Consider the following 11,746-nt stretch of genomic DNA (forward strand, 5'->3'; position numbering starts at 1 on the left):
TATATATATATATATATATGTATATGTATATATATAATTGTTAGCAGGGTACTGGGGACAACAAAAATAAAAGGGCAGTGAGAGTGTGCAGCTGGCTGGCGTGTCAACAGTAGTAAGACATGAAATCAAATTAAAGCACCGTATATATTGGCGTTTTAACAGCGCGCGCGCGCGCGCATATATATTGTACAAAAGGGCGTAGTACATAGCCACAACAGAAACAGATTATCGTTTATGCATATCTGTATATATATAAATGGCCTCCTCTTGGCAAAAAAATCACCATCCTGATCCAGAATACGATCAATTTTATCAATATAGCCAATTAGCTGCGGCCGCAGGCCAACGAGAATTAGTCGAAGAAGAACAAGATCAAGAAGACTGGCTTCAGCTTCAGTTGGGGTTGGGGCTCATCAGCAGCAGCAGCAACAGCATTAATAGCAGTAGATTAACTAGGAAGGAGAAACATCACCAACATCATCATCATCCTCATGATCAGCAGATATTATTGACAGATTATGCTAATTCAAACAAAAATATTGCAGCTGCAGCTAGAGCTGGAGCTTCTACTTCTGTCATGCAGCAGATGAGCACGAGGCATATTACAACTAATGATCATCACGGCCATGTGGGGCCTAGTTTTATTGATTATCCTGCATCATCGTCTTCACCAGCAGCCCCTGATCATCATCATGATCTGCATATTGGTGCTACTACTGCTAGCTTTCTGCAGGGTGTTCACGAATATGATCACTCCCAATCACAATCCGAACTACATATGGCGCTTCCAAGTACTAGTACTAGTCCTACTTCCGTCTCCCTAATCCATCATAATCCTTCCGGCTTATCAACCACCAAATCTGGTTTGTGGTTTACGCTCCGCTCCTCTCTCAACCGGTGAGCGCATATATGTACATACATAGATTTTCTTACAATGTATGTATATGTTTATCACTGATTAATTAACCCGATCATTTTTTTAATATTCAAGTTCCCGTTAATTAGGGTATATTATATAGACAAATGGAGTGCACATATATTTACACCTCTTCGTCCAGATTACCTTTGTCCATAATGATCTGTGCTGCATGTGCATAGTGATAAAATAGTTTAGCTTGTTTCAAGCAAAAAAATTGCTTAGGTTGTATTGTAGTCTTTGTCGCTTAAATTGATGATCTGTCTTTAATTCCTTCTTGGGTCTTTCTCTCTCTGTTTGAATTACATGATATCTGCACTTCATTATAATAATTTGTTTTGCCCATGCATGCACATATATACATCATCGATCTTCTTATTTCTAGTAATTTACCTTTTTTCCTTTTTTATAAATATACATATGCATATGTTCATGATGATCATGATGATGTACATACACTTGGCTAGCTACTGGCTACTGGTATGGCGATCGATGATCAGATTTTGTATGTTTTCATGATCATATATGAGATTGAGTATATGTATGAATCATCATGATCAGGTAGTCGAAATTGATGTGTACATTGATTTAGTGGTGCACTACTACTACTATACTAGTACTGATGATGGGTTGTGGCTGCTGCTGCTGCTGTTGTTTATGCAGGGAATTAGGTGAAAAAGGGGAAGCGCTCCCACAAATACAAAAGCCGTACATTAGAGTGAAGTAAGTACACATGGTGCACGTTAGAATGAAGCCATGATCATATCAAACGCTACAATATTTTCCACAATGCTAATGATGGTGTTCAGTGAAATGAGTATGAGAAAGAAAGAGAAAGAAAAAGGCTGACGTTACATCACCCTTTTGATTTTTCTTTTTTTCTTTTTCTTTCTTCTTTCTTTTTTTTTTTTAATTTTCTCTCAGTCTCTCTTCCTAGCTAGGCGCTCCTCTTTCTAATTTCTTTTTCCCTCTCTCTCCCACCGCCATATTTATTTATGTTTCTTTCTGTTATTGAAAAAATATTAAAGGGAGTACGAGAACGTGACGATTTTCATGGTGAAGAAGTACCTCGTTAGAAAACTTGGTCTCTCCAACGAAGCTGAGGTACGAAAATTTCAAACTCAACCAACCTACCTAGCTATAGCCAATACAAAAAAAGCAATTAATTAGGAAATCGCAGAAATAAAAGACTACGCATCCCATGCATGAGATTGAGATTATTGGGGTGGTACGTCTTATAATTATTTCCTCATCAGTCATTTTAAAATGTAAGTGTGTGTATATGTATATATATGTATGTATGAGGCTGCGATCGGTCGAGTCTCATCCGAATCAGAGCAGCAGCTAAACGCAGTAGTGATCATTAAAATGGATATATATACACACACACACATATGTCGCATCTGAGCAGAAAATTGGGTGGTCGATGCATGTAGGGGCTAAGGCTAAGGCTAAGGCTATGATGAAATTAGGCTTAAAATATATATAGTATAGTATAGGCAGTAGCATTAACCAGTAGTAGTAATTGTACTGTATATGTGTTTAGTGGGTTCCAATCCAATGTAGGGCGATGATGATGTTTTTTTTTTTTTTTTTTTTTTTTTAATCTACAAGCTGCATTAATCAATTAATATTTGCATGGCCGGTTCCTTTGATCAGTTCATTTCTGGAATCATCAGCATTATAACGGTAGGCAATTTATTTCACATAAGATCGTACTTACTATTTATTATAAGTACATGTTATTAAACTAGAAACCTGATCTAGCTTGCATTATATATAATACTAATAAAAGACCTTATAATAATTTTTCAATTAATAAGATGGTTGCAGCTAATTAATGGAATGCGGGAAACCGTGCTAGCTTTTCACAATTTTCCATAGCATATTAATCATTCGATTTGGTATTCTCAATAGAAGAGAAAAGCTTATCAAGAAACCCAAGTTCTATATCTCTCTCTCTGGTTTTTTTTTTTTTTTTTGCTGGTGTCACAACTTAGAAGAAATAAATAGACAACCGTTTAAGAAACCACAAAAATACTCAAATCAGATTAGTATGACATACAATAGCTAGCAATGAGATTAAATTTCGAGAAATTTATTAGAGAAATGCCAAAAAGAAACTCATGCATGCGTAGTGGATCACGTGCCAAAGTGCATGATAATATATATATATATATATGTTCTTAATTGTTATTTTTTTTTTTTGGGAAATGACAGATTGATATATGGTGTATGGGGCAGAACTTGAAGCATACACAGACATTGAAGCAAATAAGGGATGGTGTGTGGCTGCCGAGATTGGTAGAATCTGTGAATTCAGCTGCTGTTGCTGCAGCCTCTATTAATTTTGACGATGAACAACAACGTGACTTTCCTAGCCTCTCCTTTTCAAACCACTTGATGTCTTTGCATTATGCAAGACGCTAGCTACATCTTCAACTAGCTACCTAGCTAGCTAGGGCAAGCTTTTAAGTTTTATTATCTAAACAAGTTAAATTTGGTTTCCTAATTATTTGTATGAGATATTTCAGTTTAATTTAATATATATGAATGTCATTTATCAGTACACATGTAGATATTTTACACTATTTTATCTCATGTATGTATAACGCTGGTTCCATTGGATGAGTCCACTAAGCTCAGCTTAAGTCAACCATAGAATGACCTCGGCCGCAATTTAGAAGACCTGTTACGTTTGTTAATTCAAAAACGTCCTTAAATCCTCACATTTCTAGTATAAAAAATCTGTGCAAATATTAGGAGAGAGAAATGTGATTAAATAGAAGTAGCATAAACAAATCATCCAAATGTTAATAAGTTTTTATTAGATAGGCGTATCACGTAAATAATATGATGTGGTATACGCGATTTACTAAATAATTCCTCTAATTAAAGAGAAAGTGATAGGGGAATGGTAGCCAAGTAATTAATCATTTTATATGTTTACTTATTTGGTCAAACTAGATAAATGAATAAACTAATGATATTAGCATAATGTGAAGTGTGAACAAATTAAGGACGGAATCATGCGTCTTTATTATAGTTAGTAATCGGGTTTTGTGATTGACGTTGTTCTGTATTGAGCATTTCAGAGTATAGGTATAATGCTATATAAAAATATAAATAATTCTCTCGTGCCAGGGAAGCAATCAACTCAGACGCAGTCGCAAGTTATAATAGTACGGTAATATAGTAAACCATTGCTACTCATTCCCTAGAAGCCATTAAAAAAAAAAAAAAACAGCAAACAAACAAACTAGGGGATTTTATGATTAAAAAAAAAAAAAACAACAAGCAATTTGGGTCCCCATTTGTGTGGATGGGCTGGGTGGCAGGAAAAGCTAATTATAAGCAACAATAGTGTTAAAGAGGTCGTTCATTTTATTAATTTAAATTTTATTATAATAAAATATTATCATAAATAATTATATTTAATTTTTTATTATAATAAAATTTTTTTACATAAAATCACATCTCAATTTAAATTAAAAACTCAAATAAATAAACCGTAATATTAATAAGTGTTGTGCATCAATCATTAATAAACAAAGTACATTAGCAAAAAAATTATTAATAAAATAGTAAGTCGGCAGCATGGGATTTATTGACTATTAGTAGTGAGTATTTTTGACTAAACAATAGTGAAACTTCGCTCATATATCATGTGGCCATTTTGAACAAGGAAGGCATATTTGAGTGGAGCTGCCAACGGGATTAGAATTTCGAGGGAGACACACACACGTGAATCAAGCGCGACTACCATTACAACTTATAAAAATTTAGGAAATGGAAGAAAAAATAAGGTAAAATAGAGAAACAACAAATTAGCAATGGCAATGGTAATGGCATTCATTATTGCTTTCTTAATTATTATATATATATATATATATGCGGAATTCACAAGTAAGCTGCAGCATCATGATGATCTGCATGCAGCGTTGTTGATCTATTGCATTTGCATTTTCATTTGCATGCTTGACTACTCAATTGCTCATCACAACTCCACCAGCACTACCCCACTAGGAAGCTGCAAGGGCAGGGCCGCTAGCTCTATCCTCATCTCTTCAGTTTACAATTAATAATTAATCCACTACATATTTATCAAATGATAATTGGAATGAAGCCCTCAATTATCCATCACAACACACACACACACACATATATAATAATAATAATAATAATAATAATAATAATAATAAGCACATACAATAATCTATACTATTTTTGACATGGCATTTCTCTGTTCATTACACACATATATATATATATATGTATATATATGCGCGAATAAGGCGCAGCAGAATGTTGGTTTATTTCTGTTACGTTATGATTAAACTAATTATTTGTTAGATAGGTATTTGGGGGATTAGTTCTTCATATAACTCTCAAGTTGAGTTATATATACAATATGAGCAATGTCAGAATTAACTTACCTCGCAGAACTGTTTCAACTTTAGCTTTTCTCCGAAATCATATTTCTATCTCTCTCTGTTTTCTCGGAAAGAAAAAAGGCATATACATATATATATATATATATATATATATATTGTAATTGTAGTTAGTGGGAGGTGGTGCTCCATCTTTTTGAATATTAGTCTTGGACAGAGTCATTGCCAGATCATGCACGCCTACTACCTATGTCCATTTCTTATAGATGTGATTTATTAGTTATGTTCTTTTTTATTTATTTTATTTTATTTTTGCGAGGCCTGACTACATCTTTTCTTATGCATGCATTAGGAGACTGTAAACACACATTAATTTTTAACATTTTTAATTTAATAATTTCATGACGTTTACTAACATCGATAATATGTAATCACGATAATTAATATTTTTAGACCCGTTTAGTTTGTTGATTTGAATTTTTAATTTGAGTTGAGATGTGACTTTATGTGAGATTTTCTTTACTGTAATAAAAAAGTTAGATGTCGCTGTTTTTTAGAACTTTTTATTATAATAAAACTTGAATTTTAAACTCAAATCGATAAAATGAATGAGACCTTAATATTAGTTCATCACCCCTTCCGGTCATGCTCCCTCCCTCTGAGGCTCTGACTCTGTTTTCCAACAAATACCAACATTAACCTTTCATGACTCTTTCTCCGTTGAAAATAAAAACAATAACTTAATCAGTTCCTGTCTTTTTGAGACTGAGAATTTCTTAAGCTTACCGCCTTTATTCATGTTACGCCGAACAAATAAATAGGCGGACCTTTACTTTTTATATAAGCATACAATACAACTAAAATAAAATAAGTATCCAAATTAATGGAATTGTCAATATAAATGAATTGCTTGAAACACGTGGCAGGAGTCATTATTCAACTCCATTTTTTCACCACCAATGATGAAAAAGATATTATTGTTTTCTTGCCTTTAAATATTGTTGATATTCTCTCTTTGTAATTGATGATTCTTTTTTTGTTTTCCTTCTGCGCATCATTTCATGAAATAGATACTCATAGCATGTCTACAACGTTTCACAAAATTAACATTGACCTAGATATCAACAAATTAACTTACCAAGGAGTTAAGTAGTCTCACTATTGATCAATTAGTACTTTGAGAACCTTAAAAATGACATAATTTTAGAAAAAGCTTAGAAAAAGTTTAGAAAAAGCTTAAAAAAATTTAAATTTATAGTTTTTCCTTTTTTTAGAATTTTGTCCTCATATTTAAGGGTGTTTTTGACATTTTGAGGTCAACATTGAGTGTCACTGAAAGAAAGTATGAATTTGTGTAAGTAAAGTCACGTATTTGATGAGATTAAACAATTAAATACAGTAAAATAAATAAATAAATAATCTAAGTAAATATAAAGGCTGAAAAATGAGACAAGTTTATGTCATGGAAGGTCATTAATATAATGATCCAAAAATTTTATTGGAAAAAGAAATGGAAGGGCATGGGGTGACTATGGGTATGCTTGGTATATAAATTTTTATGAGTTTATAGTTTCGATTTTATTAGCGTGAAGGGAAGGGAAGGCAGAAAAAGAAACCACTGTGTGGTTCTGGTCTTCACACTCTTTAATATTCTATTCTCTTGAGAGGAGAGAGGAGAGAGAGGAATGAGACAAGAGGGCATCGGTTGGGTTTCGCTTTTTACCTCTTGTCTCTGTTCTTGCTTTGTTGGCACTCTCCCAATTCCTCCATTAATTAATTAATTATTTATAAATCTGCCATGCCTCGGCCCAACATTACATATATTGATTTTAATTTAATAGCATATAATAACAGTAACAAATATAAAAATCCTTACTGTCTTTGTATCTGTTGGGTGACCTCCCCAACCAAAATGCCCTTTTCTTCTTCTTCGTCTTCTTCTTCTTCTCTTTCAACAACAACAACAACAACAAATCACCACATTCCATTACTACTAGTACACTAGTTCTACTTGCAGAAGAAAAGCTACATTTTTGGCACAAGCAGAAGAAGAGGAAGAAGAGATTTTGTTTTGGCATTCAAGATCTCTCCTTTTCATTTTTATTTATTTATTTATTTGTTTTCCATTCTCTCCGCAATGCCAATGGGATTTATGCTAAGGATGGCTTCACATTCTTGTCATTATTCATTTGTTTTTGTGTTTGTGTTTGGAAATCCTTCTTTTCTCAAAACAAAAACAAAAACAAAAACAAAAACATTCTCTTTATCTTTCTCTCTCTCTTTTTTGGAAGAATGCCGTTAAAGATATCTCACAGTCTCACTCTGACTAGTATTTCCTGCTCTTTGCTAATCGCTAATTCCTAATTCCTTAGTTCCTAAACCTGATATTCACCACATTCACAATCACAATGAGCTTAGCAGGAGGAGGAGGTAAGTCTCACCCCGCCCCATTTCTTTTCTTGCTCCAGTTTTTAATCATATGCCAGCTCCCCATTTATTTTATTTTGTTTTCATTTTTGGATTATTTGTGTTCTACTATTGCATTGACATAGTGACAACTCACCCATTAATGATTATGCCACCATATTATTATTTGGCCTTGTACTTTTGGATACTAAATTGATTTACTAAAAAAATAAAAATAAAAAGATGGTTAATTCATGCTTTAGAACCACAACATTGTTAAGTTAATTTTTGGTCTTAAAGAATACATTCTCTTAAATTAAATGAAATGCACTTGTTTATTTGTTTGTTTAAGCTGGGTGAATCAGAATAGAACTGATTCTAAAATCTCAATCACTTTCCTATGGACGTGATAATTTTGTAGCTCTACAAATAACTTAGGGTGCGTTTGGTTTATAGATTAGAACCATGTGATTAGAATCATTTTCAATTTATGTGTATTTTTTGTGAGAGAAAATACTGTAGTGAACCACAAACCATGATTCAAATCAGGGAACGAATCTATCTACCAAACATCACCTTAGTTTGACAGACAGACTCTCTCTAAAGTTTGAACTGAATACTGATGATCGTCACCATTCACCAGGTTCTCAACATGATAATGATCTGGACTACTCATCATCCCCTTCCCCTGGGCCTGCCCTTACTTTCAGCAACTTTACATCTGGTTTGTACACTTAACTAGTATAAATTTTTGCATCTCATCTATCTCCTCCTCTCCCAGCTCGTCTCTCTTGAGTATAAATTTTTCAAAAATTATGCTTCTTCTTTACACTTGATTATCTCACTATGGTAAAGGAAAACCATTACTTGAATGAAATGGCCTTATTTATTATCAACCAAATTTTGGAAATGGTTCTCACAATCCTCTATATTACAACAACGAACAACAACAATGGCTCAGGTGTACTTTCACTCAATGATTTGGACATATCTTCGGAGCAAAGCTTGGACGGAAGTTTCAGGAAGTCATCAAACAGTGGTTCGTCGTTTAATTATTTTGCTTCTCTTGCTTTTTACTAAGAATATTCTCTCTTACAGTTACAAATGAGTGGCCCTTATTTATTTACACAATAAGCATTAAGAGGAGAATGTTAAGTTCATAAAAAAGCCAATAAACTTTAGATGTTGGCGTGTAATGCAGTTATCTCCGCGCATAGTATACCGACTGCAAGCAAGTTCGTTTCTTCTTCTAGAAGAGTGTTCAAGGGGCTGAAGGACTATGGAAAGAAACTGGTGGACCTCGAGGCGTTCACGCAGAATCTTGACGAGTGGATTACGGATAAATTATGTAGATGCTCAAGCGATGCGGAGGACTTATTTATGATCGATGAATTGCGCAAGCTCGACATGGCATTAGAGGGGGTTCTATTCCAGCAACTCCTCCGTATGCCTTGCTACTCGCCCTGTGTCAACGACGATCTGAGAGAAGACGAGTACCTTGCAGTTGAAGACCTTCTGCACGCCGTTGCCAATGGCTTGTGGCGCACATTTTGGCACAAAAGGGGACCGTTGCCCTTCTTTTTATCTTGTCCGCGCTATCCTGGCTCCAGGTTCTACACTGTAGAGAAGGCGATATCAAAAGGAAGGCTTCAAGAGCTCTGTGGTTTCGCTTTGATGTCAAGACTTGGAAGCGATCCACAAGTCCGTTGGGATCAGGTGATGGAGTTTGTTCTATTCAAACAAGATATATTGTCAGGAAATGAGTTGAAATTGTCCAGCCGCGTGGTTTGTGAAGCCCTTTTTTATGGTTTTCATATACTTGTTTCTAGGTATTTGAGCAAGACTAGTACTATGGACAGTAACTCTGTCTTCCTCTTGGTTCTAGATTCTAGATATGGGGGAGTCGTGAGATTTGGAGGTGATTTAAGGAAACTCGAATTAAACTCGACTAACCCTTATCAGTCTGTGGCTGAATGGATAAAAAATTATGCCGAAATCAGAGTTTCTCCAGTGGATTTGATATGGAACAAACTAGGAAATCCCAACTGGGGGGACTTGGGAACTTTGCAATTACTTTTGGCAACCATGTACTCTATTGCCCAATGGAATGGACCGCCACGGAAGTCTATAGCCTCGCTAGCCTCGGACCACAGCCTCCGACTTCAGAAGCGTTGGATGGAGTGTCGCCTTGTCGAGAACGAGAATGCACTGGTTCCCTCACAACTCTACCAACAAAGAGAAATTGTTGAAGTTGATCGAGGTGACTCTTCAGTTCTCGGTAAGAAAGGATCTCGCCTGAAGCTTAAGCAGGGAGACATATTACTACTTGATGATCAACAACTCGGGCAGAAAACTTTCCAAATAAGAGAGTCTGTGATTGGAGGAAACTACTTTCTCTACAGTGCCGTTTCTCTTGATTATCCTACCAAGTTGTTGGCTTTATATGTTGGTGCCCATCCATCTAGACTAGAACCATCTTGGGAGGATATGAGTCTTTGGTATCAAGTGCAGAGACAAACAAAAGTATTAAACATCTTGAAGCAGCTGCAGCAGGGGAGTTCAAACAAATATTTGCCGGAGATAGTTGCATCTGGCCGAGTTTTGCACTCGGGTCCCTGTAACAAGCAGACCCCAGGTGGGCGTTGTGATCATCCATGGTGCGGGACACCAATACTCGTGACATCTCCGGTGGGCGTGCCGCTCTCATCTATAGTAGCAAGGGATGGCTGTTTCTCCCCCGAGGAAGTAGTTCGCTGCTGCCGAGACTGCCTGGCAGCTCTAAGAAGTGCAGCAATGGCAAACGTCCAGCACGGTGACATTTGTCCAGAAAACATAATTCGTGTTGTGGACGTGCCTTGTGCAGCAAGGAACAGTTCCATGTATGTCCCCATATGTTGGGGACGTTCGGTTCTGGAAGACAGGGACAGCCCGGCAATAAATTTGCAGTTCTCTTCATCTCATGCACTTCAGCACGGGAAGCTTTGTCCGTCATCCGATGCGGAGAGCCTCGTTTACCTCATTCTCTTCGTGTGCGGGGGAAGCATGGAGCAGCAAGATTCTATGGAGTCAGCTTTGCAATGGAGGGAGAGAATATGGGCAAAGCGTTTGGTACAGAAGAAGCTGGGAGAGGTTTCAGCTATACTAAAGGCATTTGCTGATTATGTGGACAGTCTTTGTGGAACACCATACACTGTGGACCATGACATATGGTTGAAGAGATTGAGTAGGGCAGTGGATGATTCTTCAGCAGAAGCAGAAGTAGAAGCAGATAATAGGGGCAAGAAAATGATTGAACAAGTAGCCATTACATTAGCATTGGAGGACGTTGCTGAATCCTCTGGAACTATATATATATATATATATATATACATTTTGGGTGTGTGGGATTCAGCTGTGGCTACTTCTTCATCAACTATTTGATTGTTATTTCTTCTTCTTCTGGTTTTATTTTCAGCAATGTCATTCTGTATCTTTTGTCACCAGCCCGGCATTCATTCCAGAAAGCCACATTTGAGCCATACAAAATTATAGAAATGTAATCTTTGCTATATTTATTCATGAAAGTTGAAACTTGTCTGATCTCGTTGGAGGTTGGGACAAACATTGGACCAACTTAAAAATGTGCAAAAGGATTAGCAGTACATACTCCAATTATCAATACGTATCATTGATGATGCATAACCATTTATGTGGCACCAGAATATACCTTTTCACATGGCAGGAAGTAAAATCACAGATCACCACCTACTTTTGATATAATCATTCACCAACACCAATAATGATATATAAGACCCCTTTTTCTTTTTTTTCCTTGTAAACTTTCATGTACTTTACCACCTGTACAGGTTATAAATTTATAGTCATTCTTAAGTGAAATTCATCATTCGCAAGTTGATCTTTGTTTAACTGCTGAATCTATGAGCTTTAAAAAAAATTCTACTGAAACTATGAAAAGACTGTCAATTTTGATGTGAAAGAAAAAGAAAAAAAAAAAAAAAAGAATTCTTAGAAATACTATAAAGCTTGTTTTTCA

General features: G+C 35.7%; 1 protein-coding gene across 1 annotated transcript; it reads left to right on the plus strand.

Annotated features, from left to right (window-relative positions):
- The first annotated feature begins 256 nt into the window (after positions 1–256).
- On the plus strand, positions 257–3,346 carry LOC21396277 (protein LAX PANICLE 2). The gene is made up of 4 exons (XM_010098107.1): positions 257–897; positions 1,580–1,639; positions 1,945–2,020; positions 3,137–3,346. Exons 1-4 carry the CDS (start codon positions 257–259, stop codon positions 3,344–3,346), a joined length of 987 nt encoding a protein of 328 aa, XP_010096409.1.
- Positions 3,347–11,746: the final 8,400 nt, after the last annotated feature.

The sequence above is a fragment of the Morus notabilis genome, unplaced genomic scaffold, assembly GCF_000414095.1.
Source record: "Morus notabilis unplaced genomic scaffold, ASM41409v2 Scaffold1195, whole genome shotgun sequence".
Taxonomy (NCBI): Eukaryota; Viridiplantae; Streptophyta; class Magnoliopsida; order Rosales; family Moraceae; genus Morus; species Morus notabilis.

Coding starts and splice junctions, on each gene's coding strand:
- LOC21396277 (XM_010098107.1), top strand. CDS start 257: ATGGCCTCCTCTTGGCAAAAAAATCACCATCCTGATCCAGAATACGAT. Junction 1,640..1,944: donor AAGCCGTACATTAGAGTGAA/GTAAGTACACAT, acceptor AAAATATTAAAG/GGAGTACGAGAACGTGACGA. Junction 2,021..3,136: donor GTCTCTCCAACGAAGCTGAG/GTACGAAAATTT, acceptor GGGAAATGACAG/ATTGATATATGGTGTATGGG.